This window comes from Lytechinus pictus, chromosome 10 (genome assembly GCF_037042905.1).
Source record: "Lytechinus pictus isolate F3 Inbred chromosome 10, Lp3.0, whole genome shotgun sequence".
NCBI classification, from domain to species: domain Eukaryota; kingdom Metazoa; phylum Echinodermata; class Echinoidea; order Temnopleuroida; family Toxopneustidae; genus Lytechinus; species Lytechinus pictus.
The window spans coordinates 7247341-7267329 of NC_087254.1; the positions used below are offsets into that span (position 1 = coordinate 7247341).

At 36.5% G+C, this 19989-nt stretch overlaps 1 protein-coding gene across 1 annotated transcript in view; it reads left to right on the plus strand.

Moving 5' to 3' along the window:
- The first annotated feature begins 8305 nt into the window (after positions 1 to 8305).
- The window catches only part of LOC129269681 (unconventional myosin-X-like), a 36032-nt gene continuing 24348 nt past the window's right edge, over positions 8306 to 19989 (plus strand). Inside the window, exons 1-5 of the mRNA XM_064105924.1 lie at positions 8306 to 8487; positions 9699 to 9718; positions 10319 to 10581; positions 11546 to 11712; positions 19495 to 19633. Of these exons, the coding sequence (XP_063961994.1) occupies positions 8306 to 8487; positions 9699 to 9718; positions 10319 to 10581; positions 11546 to 11712; positions 19495 to 19633 (771 nt within the window). The remainder of the gene's footprint in view (positions 8488 to 9698; positions 9719 to 10318; positions 10582 to 11545; positions 11713 to 19494; positions 19634 to 19989) is intronic.

Genomic DNA, 19989 nt, shown 5'->3' on the forward strand with positions numbered 1-19989 from the left:
ATCCCAGGATACCTTTAGAAGGTGAAGAGGGAGGGATATATATACACAGGGATGTGCCGAAACCCATTTAACAAATTCAATAGGTATCATCTGCTTGGATTAGGTGGTGCTGTCAGTTACCCCTCTAGCAGTTCAGTTTGACTGGCAGATTTAGATATCAACATACATACAGGATTTGGGAGGATTTATTCAGAACACCCATGTAAAGCTGGGTTCAACTGGAATAGACAGTGTAAATCCATTGGAGGGTTTTGATACCTAATTTTGTTCTATATCATTAGGTGGGCTGATGATGTCACATCTCCACTTTCCGTTTTCTTATGTTATTACATAAAATCATAATTTTTTTCATTATTTCATACTTGTGTGAATAATATGTCTCCCTTATAATGAAATAAGTTGCAGCAATAAATATCTAATGCACTAAATCAGTTGTCAATCCAATTTGTCTAGTTCTTGGAGGAAAAAATTTGAATAAACCTAATTTCATATCATAAAATACAAAAGAACAAGTGGAGATGTTACATCATCAGCCCACCTAATGAATATTCATGACGACTGTTTTCACAAAATATTGCTCAACTTTAAAATTCAATAACTTTGTTATTTGTTATACGATTTTGATGAAACTTTCGGCATTTTGCTGAGTGAATTCTACTCTATTCATTAAGCTATAAATTCTTTCAGCCCGGACCATCCCTTTAAGCATAAATGCCAGTTTACAAGCTCAGAATGAGTTCAAGTAGAATTCAACTTAAAGACCACCCATGAGCTTTCGAATGCAAGATCAGAAATATATGACAAACGGTTCTGGTGGAATATGCGTAATTGCTGAAAATTGAGCAAAATAAACGAGACATTCAACCCAGAAGTTTGGTTGTTTTCAATGTTGATCTTGATTGTGTTTGTTTTGCAGCTTAGATTTCATGGCTTCACAGAGTTGAGTTTTAAATGTAAATGAATCATATCAAGATCTGCAATGATTAAAGACTTTCTCATTTCTTTCTCTTTGTTTTCTGCAACCACACCCATTCTCCACCATCTTTTGTGACATTTCCAACAGAATTAAGAAACGTAAACTCTCACTTTTAACTTCATATGCAAATGAGTAGGCTAACTGTAAGTCTTATTTGATGTCAAAAGCATCAAATCAGTGTTACCCATAGTCCATATAGTGTTTTTAAGCCGACCACATAAGGCAATGTGGTATTATGCCATGGCCTTGTCTTAATAAGATGTCAACATTGTGGATATGCATGGATTCATGACAACTGTCCCACCCATTGTGTGTGAGTTATGGGTGTGGGACTTTCTTTTAGTTTGTAAGCTTGTGGTATTTTTGGGACCATTCCCCAAACGCTATCTTATGATCTATATTCACTGAGAATATGATAAATTGATCACTCTTCACTCAAATAAAAAAGCTTGTATATGAATATATAAATGAGGAAGATTTCACCCATGGAAATGACTCCGAGGTAAATATATAGGCCTGCTTTTCATCTCTGATACCCTTTTTACACACGCTAAAATTTCCTTAACCCTGTACTATAGGTGGGGCTAAATTGCCATTTAGCCCCACCTATAGTACGGGGTTAAGCTTAGCCCACTTTTTTTTACACAGCATTTTTGCAATGTGGGCTAACCTCACCTTTAGTACGGGATTATTTGGATTATTTAGTTATCCCAGCAATTGCGGTGCTAAGAGCGTACGGGGTTAAGATCGCTAGTGTAAAACGAAAGTGGGCTAAGCTTAACCCCGTACTATAGGTGGGGCTAAATGGCAATTTAGCCCCACCTGTAGTACGGGGTTAAGGAAATTTTAGCGTGTGTAAAAAGGTACGAGTGAATGAGCTACCACTAGTCCGGGGTTAGCGAGTTTCGTGTGTGAAAAGCAAGCATTCCTTATCCAGGGTTAGCAATAACAATTTGGCATGTGTGAAAAGGAAAAAAAATAGTACGGGGTTAAGGATAGTACGGGGTTAGCGATAGTCCGGGGCTAAGAAAATCCTGTGTAAAAAGGGTATAAGCTGGCTAACCCTGCTTTTTTGCAGGGCCAGATAGTACCGTACTATTTACCGTGCTAGCCCACTTTGCAAAAACGTAGTGTGAAAACGAAGTGGGCTAAGCTTAACCCCGGGAAATTGGTGGGGCTAAGACCCCCCCTTAGCCCCACCAATTTCCCGGGGTTAAGGAAAAAAAGTACAGTGTGAAAAGCATATAAGTCATATTTGATGTCACAAGCATCAAATCAGTGTAACCCATAGTCCATAGTGTTTTTAAGCCGACCACATAAGGCAATGTGGTATTATGCCATGGCCTTGTCTTAATAAGATGTCAACATTGTGGATATGCATGGATTCATGACAACTGTCCCACCCATTGTGTGTGAGTTATGGGTGTGGGACTTTCTTTTAGTTTGTAAGCTTGTGGTATTTTTGGGACCATTCCCCAAACGCTATCTTATGATCTATATTCACTGAGAATATGATGCATTGATCACTCTTCACTTGTTTATAGACTTAGAAAGCTTGTATGAATATATAAATGAGGAAGATTTCACCCATGGAAATGACTCAGAGGTAAATATATAGGTCTGCTTTCATCTCTGAGGGATTCATGATAGATGTTTATAATTCATAGTTTGAAGATGTCTGCAAGTGATCTGCAAATAATCATGAAAAGGTGACAAAGTGATGTCTGACTCTGAAGTTTCCTGAATCTGAAGATGGTGCTCTCTCTTTAGGTTGTAAACACATTTAATACTGTAGTTTCTTTCGGCCTACTTAGTAGGCCCCTATAAAGAGGAGTGTCTTAATTGCTGAATTTCCAAGACAGTTGAATTGCTTGGAGACGGTAATACATTCTTTTGAGATCATCTAATGTCAAGAACAATGATTTCTTTCAACAATGTTTTAAAATTATGACTGATGATGTTGAAGATGAAACTCCGTGATAAAACGTAACATATGGGTCATTTGATGATTGATGTGTTTTTCTTTTCCCAACCCTTTCAAGTTGGGAAACTTAAAGATAAAAGGGAATATACTTTCATAAGAATAAACATCAGTTTTGTCTGAGAGATAAAAAATACAAATGGAGCAAGGAGTGCCCGATGTATAGATACCTGATAATGTGAAACTTTCCCCCAAATCTTGCATATTTTTGGTTCATTTGAAATCTTATCACAATCTCAAGGGTGTTAACCAATCAAGACCAGCATTTGTCTCTGTCAAAACTTAATCTCTTCTTTATTCTTGATTTAGTTTTCATATACAAAGGATCAAAACTCTTCTGAAGTCAGACACACTTCATATTTATGCCATGACCTCATTCTCTTGGCTCTCACAAAGTTGTCTCGTTCATTTCATACAAGCTTAAGTGACTTTCATAAAAAGAATACAAATACCCACATTTTCAAAATTCAGAATAAGTGGAACAAGAAATGAAATATGTAAAGGCACTTTGTGGAATTCCTTTTATATCAGATTTAGAAAAAGGAAATCATCATATATATTCTTATGTTGGTTAGGAATAATCTTAGGAACAATATCATCATAATAGATACACCCTGAGTTGATATTAAATTTTTAATCCCATCATTTTAGATGAAATAAAAATCACATGTCTATTTTTATTTGTACAACTATATTAGTCAAAATGAGAAAATAAAGTGAGAAATGAAGATTCAATATCAGAAGAATTTTTTCTATAAATGATTGACAGCTTCTCCATCCATAAATCCATGATCATTGCTTAACATTCCATTGGATGAACTTGGCATCTTTTTAGATTACTCTAAACACTGCACAAATCCTTACAAATAGGACCTCTAAATCCTTTCTAATCCCGTTGTTATTTCAAGATATGTCTGTTTATCATCATATTCATATGATCTGTCTTTTGGTTATTGGTAAGAATCTTTAAAAATAGTCTACATCCATTGCCACTTTGGTTTGAATTTCTAATTGCTAACTGTGGCTTCAGGAATGAAAAACCATAATCCTTGTTTATGGCTTGTAAAATTTCAATGTTGAAAAAAGACAGTCAAAATTAATGACCCATTTTATTTGATTGGAATGACATACCATATCCCTCAATTTTGACCTCTTGCCACTCATCTACAAGACCTTCATTATTTACTCAATGACTGGTGCCTTTATTTGACAAATTTGACTTGGCCATTCCGAGGATTATAGTAATGATGGCATGTATACTTAAAAGTTAGAATTATCTCAAAAAAATATTTTGTCTTTGTCAACATATGCTTGGTGACTCAATGAGCAGTTCACACATAAAATTCACTACCATTGTTTAATATCGTCAGTTAGGTTACATATTATTTAAAAACTTACAGTTATCTCCAAGAAATATCTCCCTTTGTTTTTTTGTTATGATGTTTGCTCTGTGACTCAATGAACAATTATCTTATCACAAACAAATTCTTAAGCATTGTTTATTGACAGGGTTTGTATATATTTTTCACTATTTATTACCTTCTTACACAAGGTCAGTGGTATTAATGGTTGAATAGGTTATGGCGGACCTTTTCTAAAGGTTTTGGTTACATATTGCTTATTGTATATGAGTAAAGTAATGATTCACTCCTTGTCAACCAATAGACGTGGGTTTAGAAATAGATTACATGTTGAACCACACGATACAATAGAAGTGCAGTGGTACTTCAAACCCCCGCTTCAACCTTAGAAGTGTGAAAAGGGCAAACGTCCAAGTGAACTGTCCACTACTTGGCAGCAGCTTGACCCTGCACTGGACATTGCAAACAGACCACTCATCGGTTGGGAGGCTATCCCAAAAGCCATGAAACCATAGTTTGTTTTATAATCTACTAGAATAGTCAATATTTGACTTTGTTTACTGTGCTCAAATTGTTTGTTTTGAGCCGACTAATCAACCACCTTAAATATGCGAGCGTTAATCTGCGGAATGGCTTCTTCACAGAACGGGCAAAGAAAAAAAGAAAAAAGCATCTGTTGTCAGAGTCGATGACTGGGATTTGCTCCTGTGGCTTTGCAGGAATTATTCAGAGATTTGGGCTCATTTGTGAGAAGTTAATTTGTAAAACCTCATACAGAATTACAAATATACAAGAGCATTGTCACATTCTCATTGTGCATTCTCATCTTGTACTTTGCAGGGAACCATATGGTCCAACCTGTGTGTTTGGTTATTTGAGATAGTTTTGTGAGCATCCTAAATGACTGTTTATCAGGAATAAGTACTTTTTTGTAACTTCCCGAAGAATATTAACAAGAACGTTTGGATGTGGCGTTGTAACATTGCATGGAGACAATATTTTGGTGGAAAAGAATAAATTGGTAAGTTTAATGGTCAAAGAGGAAGATGTATGGGTTGTTCTGAGACTTTTCATGAGTAGTTTTATTCATCTTCATTCTGAAAAAACTACCTAGATCATTTTTTTACAGACAATAGGTGAATAGGCATATATAAAATGTTCAAAGACTGTTTAACAATAGGATATCATGGCCTGTCCTTTGGCTAGCAACTTCATCTGACACGAGTTCGACAGTATTAGGAACTCATGTGTTCGGGCTTGATGACAAAAGCTAATGAACTTCCTTTGGGTATCTTATATTGTTATATTGGAGTAAATTTATTTTTTTGCAATTGGCAAGGTTTCAGACTAGCTACACACTGCTTTCAAGTGATCATGTCTTCAGTTATTAAAGGTCAAGTCCACCCCAGGAAAATGCTGACTTGAATAAATAGAGAAAAATCAAACTAGCATAGTGCTGAAAAAATCAACTTTTTGTTGGGGTGGACTTGTCCTTTATAGTCGAGGCCTAGTTTCTGTTTCTGCAAGAAAATGACAAATCTGTTTGGTCTCCCCATGCTATGCTAAGAATGAGGATCGTAATCACTTTTAAACAGAAATGTTTTGCTTAAAGGACAAGTCCACCCCAACAAAAAGTCGATTTGAATAAAAAGAGAAAAATCCAACAAGCATAACACTGAAAATTTCATCAAAATCGGATGTAAAATAAGAAAGTTATGACATTTTAAAATTTCGCTTAATTTCACAAAACAGTTATATGCACATCCTGGTCTGTATACAAATGAGGAGACTGATGACGTCATCCACTCACTATTTCTTTTGTATTTTATTATAGGAAATATGAAATATTCTAATTTTCTCCTCATTGTCAAGTGATTCAACAATTAATTCCTCCCTGAACATGTGGAATTAGCATAGTTTAATACTATATGGTTCAGACAAGTTGGTCCTTATTGTAAAATCTATAAAAAATATGAAATATTGTATAATTCAAACAATAAAAAACAAAAGAAATAGTGAGTGATGGACATCATCGACTGACTCACCTAATTGTGCATATCATTGTTTTGTGAAAAATAAGCGAAACTTTAAAATGTCATAACTTTCTTTTTTTACATCCAATTTTGATGAAATTTTCAGCACTATGCTAGTTTGATTTTTCTCTATTTATTCAAGTCAGCATTTTCCTGGGGTGGACTTAACCTTTAAGAGAGGAAAAGAGAGCAAATGAGATAGAGAGAGCACAAAAATATGAGAGAAAATCAGAAATCACAAAATATAAAAGACTATAGTGTAATTGTAATATAAATAGGAAATTCATGACACATTTAAAGAAATTCATGTTCCAGTCATGTGATAACAAGATATGGTGAAAATTACTATTCTTGTAGCTTGGTGAATTATTTCTGCACCTTTCAGAAATATTTGACAGAATTCACTTGAGTTATTTCTGCAACTTGCAGGAATATTGGACAAAACCCCCTTGCTGTTTGAGTTACCATACAAGTGCCCCCTAAATATTGTACAACATTCTGTTCATCCTATATCTTGAAGACTCATTGAAGAAGAGCTTAGAATATGACCTTATACCCAACCACCCAGACACGGGAAGCCATCCAATGTTCATTTGTTTGATGATTACACACAGGGACTATTGGGATTTCAGGCAAGGATTTCCACGTTTTGTGTGATCCTTTGCTAAATAAAACACCCTTTCGGCATTCAGGATAGAACCCGTGCAGATTCCTCCCTCAAGATATGGCTTTTCTACAACCGGACTCACTGAAATATTCATCGGGTCGGATTGACCTGGGTGGACAAATTTTTGTGTTTTAACCAGTTAACTGTCGAATTCTGTAATTCCTGTAGGCCTTTGTACAGGGATCACCCGGTTTCAGTAGGCAACCTGTTAACAAGAAACGCCGACTCCAAGTGTGTCAATAAAAATCACATAGGAAGTTGGGTTGAGTTGTGTTGACCATTCGAATGAATAATATAACGGTATTAGCAGGTGATGGATAATTATTTCCCATGGAAATAAGGTAATATGATTTATAAGAATTTAGATTGTGAATCAAATATTAATGACTCCTTATTTTGGATTCATTTCCTTTTTTTAGTAGAATAGACTTTCTGCATTTAGTCATCAGTATTTTTCGAATGTGATTTTTAAATCAAATTCATGTAGGCATATTTATAGTTGTCTGATGCCTTAAAATTATCCAGTAATGTTTGTCCACTGCCCTGGTGGGTGTTTCATAAAGCTGCTCGTAAGTTAAGAGCGACTTTAAGAACGACTGGTGAACCTTTCTTACACACAAAATAATAACTAATGAACATTTAATGGTTAATATCATTTACCACAAGAAAGGATCACCAGTCATTCTTAAAGTCGCTCTTAACTTCCGAACAGCTTTATGAAATGGCCCCCTGGTAATCAACTTTTCGGTACAGAAGTCTAGTAAATTAATTAAAATGAAGATATAGGGAATGTGGCTGTGTGTGTGAGAGAGAAAGAGAGGGGAGTATCATGTATGTATCATGTATCATGTACAAACAATTTGTAAAATATATCATAACTTTAAAAAGACAGATATTAGGGTTTCTCACCTCAATATAACCAACACTTCTTCTGTTTCAACCAAACCACTCGGATTACTTTTTAGAATTATATTTTTCTTAATTGTGGAATAATTGTGGTTCAACAGGAGTCAGTACTTCACACTATCTGTTCTTGAAATTTATATCACAGTTCCCCCTCTCGCTGTGTGTATGCTGTTGGGTTTTTATGCTGTTTCAAGTTACAATCTGAACTTCATATTTTGCAAAAACTGTCGTCAATCATTTTTGTAATAGAATGTGCACGAAAGTATGTCTTCCAAGAGAAAGGACTAACAGTGTGTCTATATCCCTTCATGACCACAAAGGACTTTGATCATCCCTCGACATTCCTGGTACATTATCTGGATCATTTGTCACGCGGACTCCATGACAAAAGATGAGGCACGGACCATTTATCCAGTCATCGCCATGGATACAACGTCCCCTCTATCTGTGGGAAATCCGAAACCACTGTGTTTTCCTCCAAGATTCACTCTTGGAGTGGGGTCAATGACCGCCAGTTCATCCGTGGCTCTTCAGGAAAATGATGTGCTCCTCCAGACTGTTTTGTAAGAGATGGGGAGGAAAGGTAGAAGGAGAGAAGATGGGGTTCTTGTTTTTGTGTTGGCTAGGAATATGTGATAGAGACTTGACATGGGAGATAAACATGGAGGATTATTCTTTCTTCTTTGTCTTTTTCTTTTACATGAAATTGAATTTATTTGACTGTGGAATAGTGGGAAAAAGTGAGTTACAAAGGAAATAGAGATCACTGAATGGAGAGATGGAGGGATAAGGGAAAATATACATAGGAATGAACATAGAGTGAGGTAAAGACAGAGAGAGTGTGGAGGTTGGATAACGGAGGGAACAGTGGAGAATGGAAGATACCAAGGCAGAAGAAGTGGCGATCAAAAATAGAAGCTAGAAGACGGGAGAATAAAGATTCTATGATTGAGACAGAGTTCGCCAGACAACAAGTGGAAAGAGTTGAGGTGAAAGAGAGAGAGAGGGAGAGGGGGGGGGGGGGGAGGAAAAGAAAAATAGAGAGAATAAGGAGAGCAGAGCTGATAATGGAAGATGGAAAGTGTTAAGAAGAAGTGGTAGTTGAAAGAAGAAGAAAGAAGACTATAGACTCTTGATGCAGACAGTACGATTGTCATGCAGACTGACAGATGGAAAGAGATAAGGGGAACGAATTAAGCAGATACTATGTCATCAAGTGATGTTTTAGCGGCACTTTGCAATCTCTTGTTCCCTTCGCAAAGAATAATGCAAGGTTATAACATCACTTACCAGTACCATCCTGAAGTTTATTCATGAATATTGATGAATTAAGCAGATGATGTTGTGGGTGATGTTTTAGCGGCACTTTGCAATCTCTTGTTCCCTTTGTCAAGAATAATGCAAGGTTATAACATCACTTACCAATACCATCCTGAATTTAACTCATTAATGTTGATAGGGTTGTGACATCACACTTTGAACAGACGCCTAGTTGTCGTCATGATTGCGGTTGGGGGTGTCCACCACACCTAATGATTATATGTCAGATTTCAGTTATGCCCTCTGTCAGGAAACATCCTCAACCGCATCCTCACTAATCATCAACCCGTAGCTGAGGTTGAACCTTGGTCACCCTTGCCTGTGGGGCCCTCCATCTTTGAGTGCTTCTTAATGAACCTTCAGGCTTTTTCCACTGTCAAATCATTATCTCGTTTAAAAAAAAAACTTTCTCCTTTCTTTTTGGTTCTCTCGTGGTTTGATGCTCCACATTTAGGAGTGTGTGCTATTCGGAGAGTATGAATTCTGTTTTAAAAGTTTTGGTGGGAAGGATTGTGCTCCGAGCTTTGGACTACTTTGTGATCAGCCTCTGTAAAACATTGAATATAATGTTACAATATTTCATCATTCAATCATTTCCTTATTCTAGGGATGGCTAGCCTCACTTGGGTACCCCATTCCCCCCCAGCACCTTCTCTCTGCCCATTTTCAATGTAGGTTTTTGAAAAACCTTTCTTAAAGATGTAGATTATTCATCTTCGAAGTGTTACTGGTTAGAGCATAGGGGGCTTCCCACAAGGCCGAGGGTCCACAAAGCCGATTTTTCTCATCATTTTCCTTCTGATAGTTAATTGTTATCATCCACTACTTAAATAGTCAAATGGTCTAGTGTAAGGTTAATACTGAAGAATGGACTAAGCTGGAAGTGATCAATTGACATAGATGAACATCTTGATTAAAGAAAATACTTTGTGAGAAAATCAGCCTCGTGAACCTTTCCCATTCTGTTCAAGAGCAACTGAATAGTATTTGTGCTCATTTGTCATTTTGGGGGAGACAATAGTTTTTTTCTTATAATTTTTGCATATTTTTTGTATCATCCATCATCCTCTTCAGATTCTGGTTACAGTGACAACCTTGCAGAAAGCCTCTCTGCTTCCTCGTCCATCTCGTCTGCCTCTTCAACGACGTCATCGACCACGCCCAACAGCTCCTCGTACTCTGTATCGTGCCCCTGCTTCCCAAATCAGCGCAGGCCTCCTCCCACGACCTCTGACCTCTATGGGCGTCTGAATGACCTGGTCAAGATGCCAAAACCCGTTACCGAAGAGAGCGTTTGCAAGGCCCTACAACAGAGGTGGATGTGTGGAGAATGTCAGGTAAGCTGGTCATGTAACCAGTCTGCTTCTTGTATGATTATGGAAAATAATAATAATAATATTCCGCATTTATATAGCGCTTAACACATCGGAACGACGTCTCTAAGCGCTTTACAGATATATTATTACCCCGGTCATCGGATCCTTGCATGCCCGCATACAATGTATGCACCTTCTCCACTCCCTGGGGAGCATTCCAACAAGAGTTCCAAGACTCAATTGCTAGGCATACTACATAGGCTTTCGCATCCTACCGGGTACCCATTTAACACCTGGGTGGAGAGTGGCAAATTGTGGATTGACGCCTTGCCAAAGGACGCTAGGCCATGGTGGGTTTCGAACACATGACCCTCTGTTTACAAGGCGAGAGTCAGAACCGCTACGTGGGAGACTGTCTACCTGTACCTACCCCTCCCCCGATATACATTTAGAGATGAATAATGATATAGATGAATAAATAAATTGGGTAAATGAATAAAAAGATTAGATAAATTTAATCTTATTTCCATTTGATTCATTAAAAAATGAATATTAAAAACTACAGAAACATGAGAATTGCATAATTATGCATGTATCATGTATATAAATTAGTGATGCAAAATATGCATGTTTTAACTATAGAAAAAGAATATTGCAACATAGTTATTGAATGCAATCAACAAATTTTCAAGGCACAAGACTTGCTTTTTTCAAAGTCTGTAGAAGTTAATGTAAGCATAGAAATGAATAATGATTTGTGAATCCACTTTCCTCTTTATACACACTGTACTTGTGACAGCCCTGCACTTCTGATAATGTGTTTACAACATATAGGGATTTGATGTATACTGAATAATGAGTGAATAGTGAAAATTGTGCGTTTTACTGATGCTAGTATTACAATCAAAGATGTGAACTCTGTACAACTACACATTCACAACTAAATTGCCTGAATGACAAGAAAGATATGTTTTTCTTTTTCCAGACCAAGATAGGACCAGTGATCGTAGCACTGAACCCTCAACGAGGTCTGTCTGAAGACCAGGTCCTGGGACACACCCAGCCCCATCAGCATCCTCATCTTCAGAGGCTAGCCCAACGGGTCCACACACAGCTGGTAGAACAACGCAGACCTCAGACTGTCATTCTAAGGTAGGTTCTTTCCCTAAGTGAAACAAAGTGAAAATATTGAATTTTTGAACAAAAATTCCATTTCAGCTCAAATAACATTCCGTGTTATAAGCTACAGCAAATCCTACAGCAAATCTGATTAGCTGAGAGCAAATTAGTCCCCGAAAAATCATTGACAAAATTTTGCATCAAAAATATCCCCAGGAATGTATGAATCTGTGTAGGAGAAGCACTTCGGACATGGACTCGACTCTTTTAGAGTAAATTGAATTAGATAAATAGCATAATGGAAAATTAGCCTGATTTCCAACGTTATGGCTGTATTTCAAGAATGGACCGACTTGTTAACCTACCTGAACAAGAGGACTGATATGAAATGAGAACTCTAGAGGGCCCATGAGTAAAACCACCGATATAGGATGGAGACAACTAAAATCAATAGAAGCCGTGCTTCTGCTGCCGAAATTGATTCTGCTCGATGAGAGAGACACGGTAGGCAAAACAGAGAGAACGTACCCCAAAGCCAGATATGACAGTTGTCTGTATGACTCTTGTGATGAAATTAAAGATTTTTCATTTTGGAGTGTGATGAAATGTTCCTACGATTCCTGATGTATGGTGTTTTTATAATTTCGTCACGCACAGGGTGACTCGAGAGATTTCTATGTGATTAATGGGTGATTTATTTTGATAAATCATGGTTTATTCAGATGAAGATACACTTTTCTAGAAGATAATTTAGGCAGGATTTATTAAGGAGGAAACAAGTCTGGATGCCAGGCCTGGGGTGATTTTTCTTGGGGAAAATAAATGAAACAGGAGAACAATATTTCCATGATATTTCCATTATCAATTTTGATTTGTTATTCTTTTTGGCTTACAAAATATTGAAGGAATTATCGGTTTATTAAATATATCTTTATGTACCCATCCTAAAATCAACCAGTTGGTTTGCAGAAAGGAATTGGATGACTAATTCTGCCAAAACATGATTGTTCATACATCTAATTCCACTAAGAATAAAATAGAAAATCTGTATCTCTCAAGTTTTATTCCTCATTTTAAGACATTTGCATGATTCCAGCTTGAAAAATCATCAAAAAATAAACCAGGAATTGACAAAATAAGGAGAAGAATGGGGAAAGATTCCAATGAGGGTAGGATTGACATCATGCCTGTGCTATTAGGAGAAAGTTTCCTGAAGTTTTCTGATTTGATTGGAATCGGCGTATATTCCTTTACCATTTCAATCACTTCCCAAGCGTCTCTTGAACAATGCCAAAAGGCCTTGTTCGATTTATTCGTCGGACACCTTCTCTCGTATATCCCTCTTGACACCTTATCAGAGTGTTTGAAAGTCGGTTTGGATTACGGTAAGACTTTACGATTGGCCCCTTAATCGAATCATGTGGACGTGCTCGACGACTACGGGGGGCATCGCCAGGATATTAGCCCAGCTAGGCTTCCGCGTGCTGTGATCTCCTCAACGTACCAAGGGAGATGGGCCGACTATGTGTGCGTCTTTTGATTATTCCCCAGTCTTATTCATGAACATGAATGGGCTGGAAATGGGAGAGAGTTGGCGTTTTAGATTTAACTAAACATTAACCCACTGCCAAGGGCATTGGTTAAGTGGAGCTTGAATCTTTGTCCAGTTCTGACCTATTGCTTTGTGTTTTGATTCATTGTCTGTGCATAAATCTCATTTAGGCCCAGGTGAAATTATTCACATGGAATTAAAAAACAAGACTATGAAGATGATGATGGAGAGGTGTATTTGTGGTAATCATGGTGGTGTGAGAATAGTCATGATTTTAAAAGTGGTGAAGATGATGATCAGGAAAAGGAGAAGGAGGAGGGGAGAAGAGGGGAGGAGGAGGGGTAGAAGGAGTAGGAAGGGAAGAAGGGTTGGAGGAAGAGGAGGAGGAGGACGGGGAGTTGGAGGTCGGGGAGAAGGAGGAGGAAGGGGAGAAGGGGATGGAGGAGGAGAAGGAGGAGGAGAAAGGGGAGAAGGGGTGGAGGAGTAGAAGAAAGAGGAAGAGGGAGGGGAGGAGAAGGAGCAGGAGAAAGGGAATGTGATATCTACAGAAATGTAATTGTGCATTAAAAACTGTTTTGTCTATACCCCACTGAGAATTTTCTGCATCAAGCATCATTCTTTTTATGACAGGCAATATGTATTACTGTTTGTTGCAGTGAAAACAAGTGAAAGAAAAATCAATTTTATCAGGTGTTCACAAATCGGTCGATATAAAATTAAAAAGGCCAGATGCATTTATAATTATTGACAGTCTAATTTTCTTGCGTAAAAGGAATTGTTAAGCATTTGGTAATTCACCTTCTTATGATGAAACATGAAAATGTAGCACATTGGTTTAGGAAAATATTGACTCAGTTCTGCATTTTTTCTACACCAATTCAATTCATTTAAAATTATAAACCTGTGAGAGATTACAATCTCTGCCAATTTATCACATCCGTTTCATTGAAGGCAAAAATCACATTTTAAAAGTGTGAAGACTAATCAGTTAGGCAGCTTTTTTATCATTTTGTGGGGGATTAATGGTGAGAATGGCTACAAATTGCAAACTTTTGTATGAAATAGAATGTGGTTAGCAAAAACTTTGGAATAACCTCATAATACATTGACTTGATCGGGACAGGAAAGGTTTTTTAATGATGTGGTATACATGTATATTTGATTAATCTCTTTCTTCTTGACACCTTGACAATGAGTGTATGATATTATGTTATGATAAATGATTATAAGGGACTTTTTGCTGAACATGTTAATTGTGTTTATAGGTCAATCTGTTAATGATGAGATACCACCTATTAATCATTGCTGATTATCATTCTGTAATAATTTGTTTACTGGTTTGAAAGTGGTAAAAGGGCGATTCCATGCTAGAAAAATCAGCTATTTTTGCAACATTTTTCAACCTATCGTCCAAACAAACAAAGAACTTCAATTTGTTTTGTGGTAATAATAGAGTACTACTGGGTAGACATATGAAAAAATGACGACCAACAAAAATATGCTGTCCATGGGTGAATTAGAGGTGAAAATGTTGCGTGTCGTATGGGACATTTCTGAGTCCCGTACAACACAACATTTTCACCCTTAATTCAGCCATAATCAAATATTTTTTGTTGGTAATCAGTTTTTCACATGACTACCCACTATAACTTATTATTGACCAAAAATAATTTTTCATTGCTCAAGCAATCAGCTAAGAGACTAGAAATTGTTGACAAAATGTCCCGTACGACAGACACGTATGGAATCGCCCAAATAGTGGTTATTAAGGTAAGGGAGGTGGGACCAAAGGCAGATTGATATGTTATCATGACTATATAGGAATACAAACCACCGGTACTGTGTAATCAGGGGAAAATTCAAAAACAGAAACAAACTTAAAGCATGGTATGAATATTTCATGAAAATGTACGGTTAATTCAAATGTTTGATGTGTATTGCAATACAAAATGATACATTTTTTAATGTTATTCTAACATAAATGAAATATTAAAGGTAAAAGACAGTAGTTGTAGCAAACAATTATTTCATTAGAAAGTCTTTTAAATCAAGTTAAATTGTCAAAATATTATCATACATCTAGATGTGGTACATTAATGTGAACTTATCTTTGTAAAATCATGAAATCTTAGCTCAAAAATGATAATTCTGATGATCACTAACACAGGTTAGCATATGTGGGACAGTGTTTTAATATTGCTTCGAAACATAACTGACATGTGATGGAATACCATGTTTATTTTGCTAATTTCTCAGCAATTACGCATTTTCTCCAGAGCGATATGGCACATATTTTTTATTTATACATTCATGTACAACTTTTTGGTGGTAATTTAATTGGATTCTAGCTGTTGAAACTCATTTTGAGATCGTTACCACAACTGGTATTTTTATTTACATTTTAGTTTTATCTTAAAAAATAAAAATAGAAACAAAACAAATGAATATATAATCCCTAGTTCCCACTAGAAAGAACAGTGTCTTACAGTGTGTGTCACAGTGTGTTCACAATGTGGATCACAGTGCAATGTGAAATCACCTTCAAACTGATAGATTTAAGCATTTAAACAGTGTGAATCACGTATTCACATAGTCGACCATGTGAACACGCTGTGAACAGTCACTGTCAAGGTGTCCAACAGTGTGAAAATATCTTCACACTATTTAATTTGAGCATTTTAACAGTGTGAATAACATTTTCACATAGTCCAATGTCTGTGTAATCACACAGTGATCTCTTTGATACTGTGTTCTTCCCATTTTCTGAATAAAATATATTTCAGTACCATGCAGTACTTCAAACCTCAAACCATTTAATTATGATATATATTTGAAAACGGATGTTTGCTTTGATCATTACCGTACATACCAGAACAATAAGTCATATTTATTATTATTTTCCAAGGCTGTGGGAATAGTAATTAAACCTTTCCTGGTGGTAATCAGTCTTTTGATTCGGTTCATCAGTTATTCTTTGTTATTGTATAATGAAGGCCAGTCTTCATTAATTCCTATGCCATCACTTCTTAATCTAATAATAATGATAATTGCAATTATGCAAATCATTTCATAGATATGTCATGGCACAGCCTCGAGAATGCAAATTACACTGGACAACCCCCCCCCAAAAAAAAAAACACAAGAAAAACACAAGCACTATCTCATAAAACTGATAAAACCCCAATAATGCACCTCGTAAGTGGGATGTTGCGCAGTACTACAATCAAGCTGGTTGACTATATATAGGTTTCAGGATCAGGTATCGAGTATTTACATCTTAAATATTATGTTCTAGATTCAAGAAGCAATGTTCAATTTAAAATATTAATTGCTTAAAAGTTGAACACCATTCATTTCTTTTTAATGTGTAGATATATGTGTAAAGTTTAAACTTTTTGTGACCACTCAGAGAGCGAAAAGAAAAGTTCTTATAGTAGTATAGCAGGTTATGCAAAATACATTTTGTTCATGTAACTTCTGAAGGATTCCATGATGAAGAAGGATAGTATAGTAGGTTTTACGGTACAACAATTGCCCAAGAAAGATACATGGTCCTTTTCAGGACCAACAGTTGCCCAAGAAAAATACACAGTGTACCATGAAACCTACTACAATACATTTTGTTGAATTTAGTTTAACTATATCTAAAGGTATTATGAAATAATCTATGTATATGGTGCGCAAATTGATTTGATGGTATTCTGCTATAGAAAATGGAACAGCAAAGAGATGCTGACCCCCTACCCCTAAAATATAGATAAAAGAAGAAATCAAGCAACTATAAGACAACCACTCCCAGAATATTGGAAGTTTTTTTATCCAGATGTCAGGTGATGGATATATGTTATTGATTATGTCACATGGTGATAGATGGATTGTTATAATTGATATTGTCATGAACAAGAGAAAGCAAATGTGATGAATTTAAGTGATCGATTATTATTGATCACTTCATGTGCTGATTGATTGATGGTTTGGAACCATTAACATCAATAACTAATGATAGGCCTATTATCAATTGCATCATCAAAGTGGGGGATGAAACACCTGACAGATTGGAAGAGAAGGATTGATCGATTGTGAATTCTGATGGGTGATGGAGTTAAGCAGTATCGTGAAACAACCTCTACAGCAACAACAACAATAATCAAAGCCCCCCACAATCTACATAGCTCCTCTTAGTTTTAAAGAGGTAGATCAATCAATTTCAAATTCTCATTTATTCTACAACGATAAAAGGACAACTGTACAAATCTAGGACTAAAAGTTGAAAACACACTTTTCAGATGAGATGGATCAAATACGTAAACCCTACAAAATCGAAAAATTCAGCGCTGCATACTGTATACAGTATTTATCCCCTTTTATACAACATATCCTGTATTGTTTTTTGATTGACTCACAAATGGAAAGCATAGAACCCTACTTTTACAGGTAAACCTTTAATCTTCAAATGATAAAGCATACTAAAATTCATCACGTATGTAAGATATAATCTTCCAAATGCTGATATCAATAATGTCCAAATATTCTTATCAGCATTCATAACTTTCATTTGAAAGGTTCTGTAGGCCGAGGCAAAATGGGGGAATAAAACATAATCTACCCTTACAATAATCTACCATTCAAAACCGTATTCTAGTTCACATGCTAAGCCCTATTCATGGCTCTATTTTCCAACAATAGTTTGAGGGGTTATGCTATTTAGATGTGGTTTTCATGGAGCGAGAACCTGGTATTTCGAGATGACAAAAAGAGAACGAGGTGATTGATCATATATGGGGATTGCAGTGTATGTAATTGGTATCCTTTTTTATATCTAATAATTGCATCTGGTGCTCTCCAGTGATGTTTGTGTGAACCCTTTAGGACCCTGTTGCATAAAAGATGAAAGGCTATTAAATGTTTATATGGATCCTGATCATATGATTGGCTGGAATCTGTCACATGACCATTCATTTATTTCATCTAATAGAATTAAATTTCTAATGACTGGTTCTAAGTTCATCAAAAGGAAGGGGGCGTGGTTGGAATAAATTTTATCTGTACAATGTAAACTAGAAAAGAGATCAAATAGAGGTGTTATAAAATGAGAGAGTACAAGATGCTAATGTAGTTACAATGGCCTTACAGGAGAGGTTAGAAGGGGTAAACAGTTGGGAACAAAAGTGACTTTCCAACCAAACAATATCGATATCAAACTTCTTGAGCATCATAAAGTATTATGATGACTCTTTTTTTCATAATTTGTCTTAGCGAAAGTGTAAAGGATTTCTTTGTAGTAGTCATCTAATAAAGTAACTTTGAGGGAGTTGTTTGTATGTGGAAAATGTATACCAAGCATTTTGATATCGACACTTGATATATTGAAACACTCAATTTCATACTTTCTGTGCATGGTATTAATTTATCTAACAACCCATATTCTTCAAATACTAATACGCCGCCGTGCCCTGGGCTATTGTTTGTAGCATAAGGCATGAAATGAGCTCTCCAAGTCCTCTACCGAGATGTGACCTCAATTAAACATAGGGGACTTATCACCGCTTTGACGATTATTAGCACAGGTGCCAAGGAATGGGGGCAAGGGATGAAAGGTGTTTATGCAGGGGTGTTATTCTGTTGAGAGATTGCTCAAGAGCTACTACCTCTTTGTTTAATAAGAAAGTTTAATAGTGCTGGAAGTAGTAATATCTGTTTGAAAAGAATCTGAACGGGATATCCCGATTTGTGGCTTGCGTAGATCAGTTGCAGGTATCAGTAATTTATGTAATTTCCCATTTTTATATACAGTGACTGCACTTTGGAGTGCTGACTTGTCTAGTTCAAATTCGAACAAGAAAAATCAGCACTCCGAAGTGCAGTCACTATACACGCTCTTTAAGAGCTAAATTAGCTCTTCGTATCTCTTCGTTTTTTTTTTAGACTGTATTTGTTTACATTTATTGGTATAGTATATGATTGGAAATTATGAAATGATTGCATTCTTAGTCCTTTCATATATATTGCTCAATTCTCATACTGGAAAGAAAAAAAAAGGTTTCATGACGATTAGATACAGCTTTAAAATTGAAGACTACTGATATTAAGCATGTAGCTAATATTATTTTGTTGTATGTCTTTTCTCCCTCTCTCCTCCCCTTCTCTCTTTTCTTCTTTCCCTCTCTTTTCCTCTCTTTTCCTCTCTCCCTCTTTCTTCACCTTCCCTCTCCCTTTCCCCCCTCTCCTTCTCTTTTCTTTCTCTCTCTCTTCATCCATACCAGTGGTGAGAGCGGGAGCGGGAAGACCTACACATCCCAGCTGTTTCTACGGCAACTGCACAGCCTGTGCAAGAAGAGACCAACAGTAGGGGGAGGAGGAGGAGGCGGGCCATCAGATCAGACGGAAAACAAACAATTTCAGGTAAACATAATCTTCCTGCATTTCTCAACAAATACCTTACCAGAGGGTCGGCAAGCATGCATAGGGATTCGATCAAATTTGGTTTTAAGTTCCATAGGTGTTTGCAATCACACAGTTATATTTGTATTTTATATGGGTACAGCAACCTAATCATAGGAGAGCAAATATTATCATGGTGAGGCAGAGTCATATGCATAGAGTCGAGTTTGGATGAAAAGCATGTATATAAGTTCGAATTTAAGCTTCAGTCTGCACAAACCTTCCCATTGGTGTGTGTCCACTTGGTCTTATCGCAGATGGTCTAATTCTCAGATCGTCTTACACTATCATGGCTATTAAAACCCACCTGGTCTATG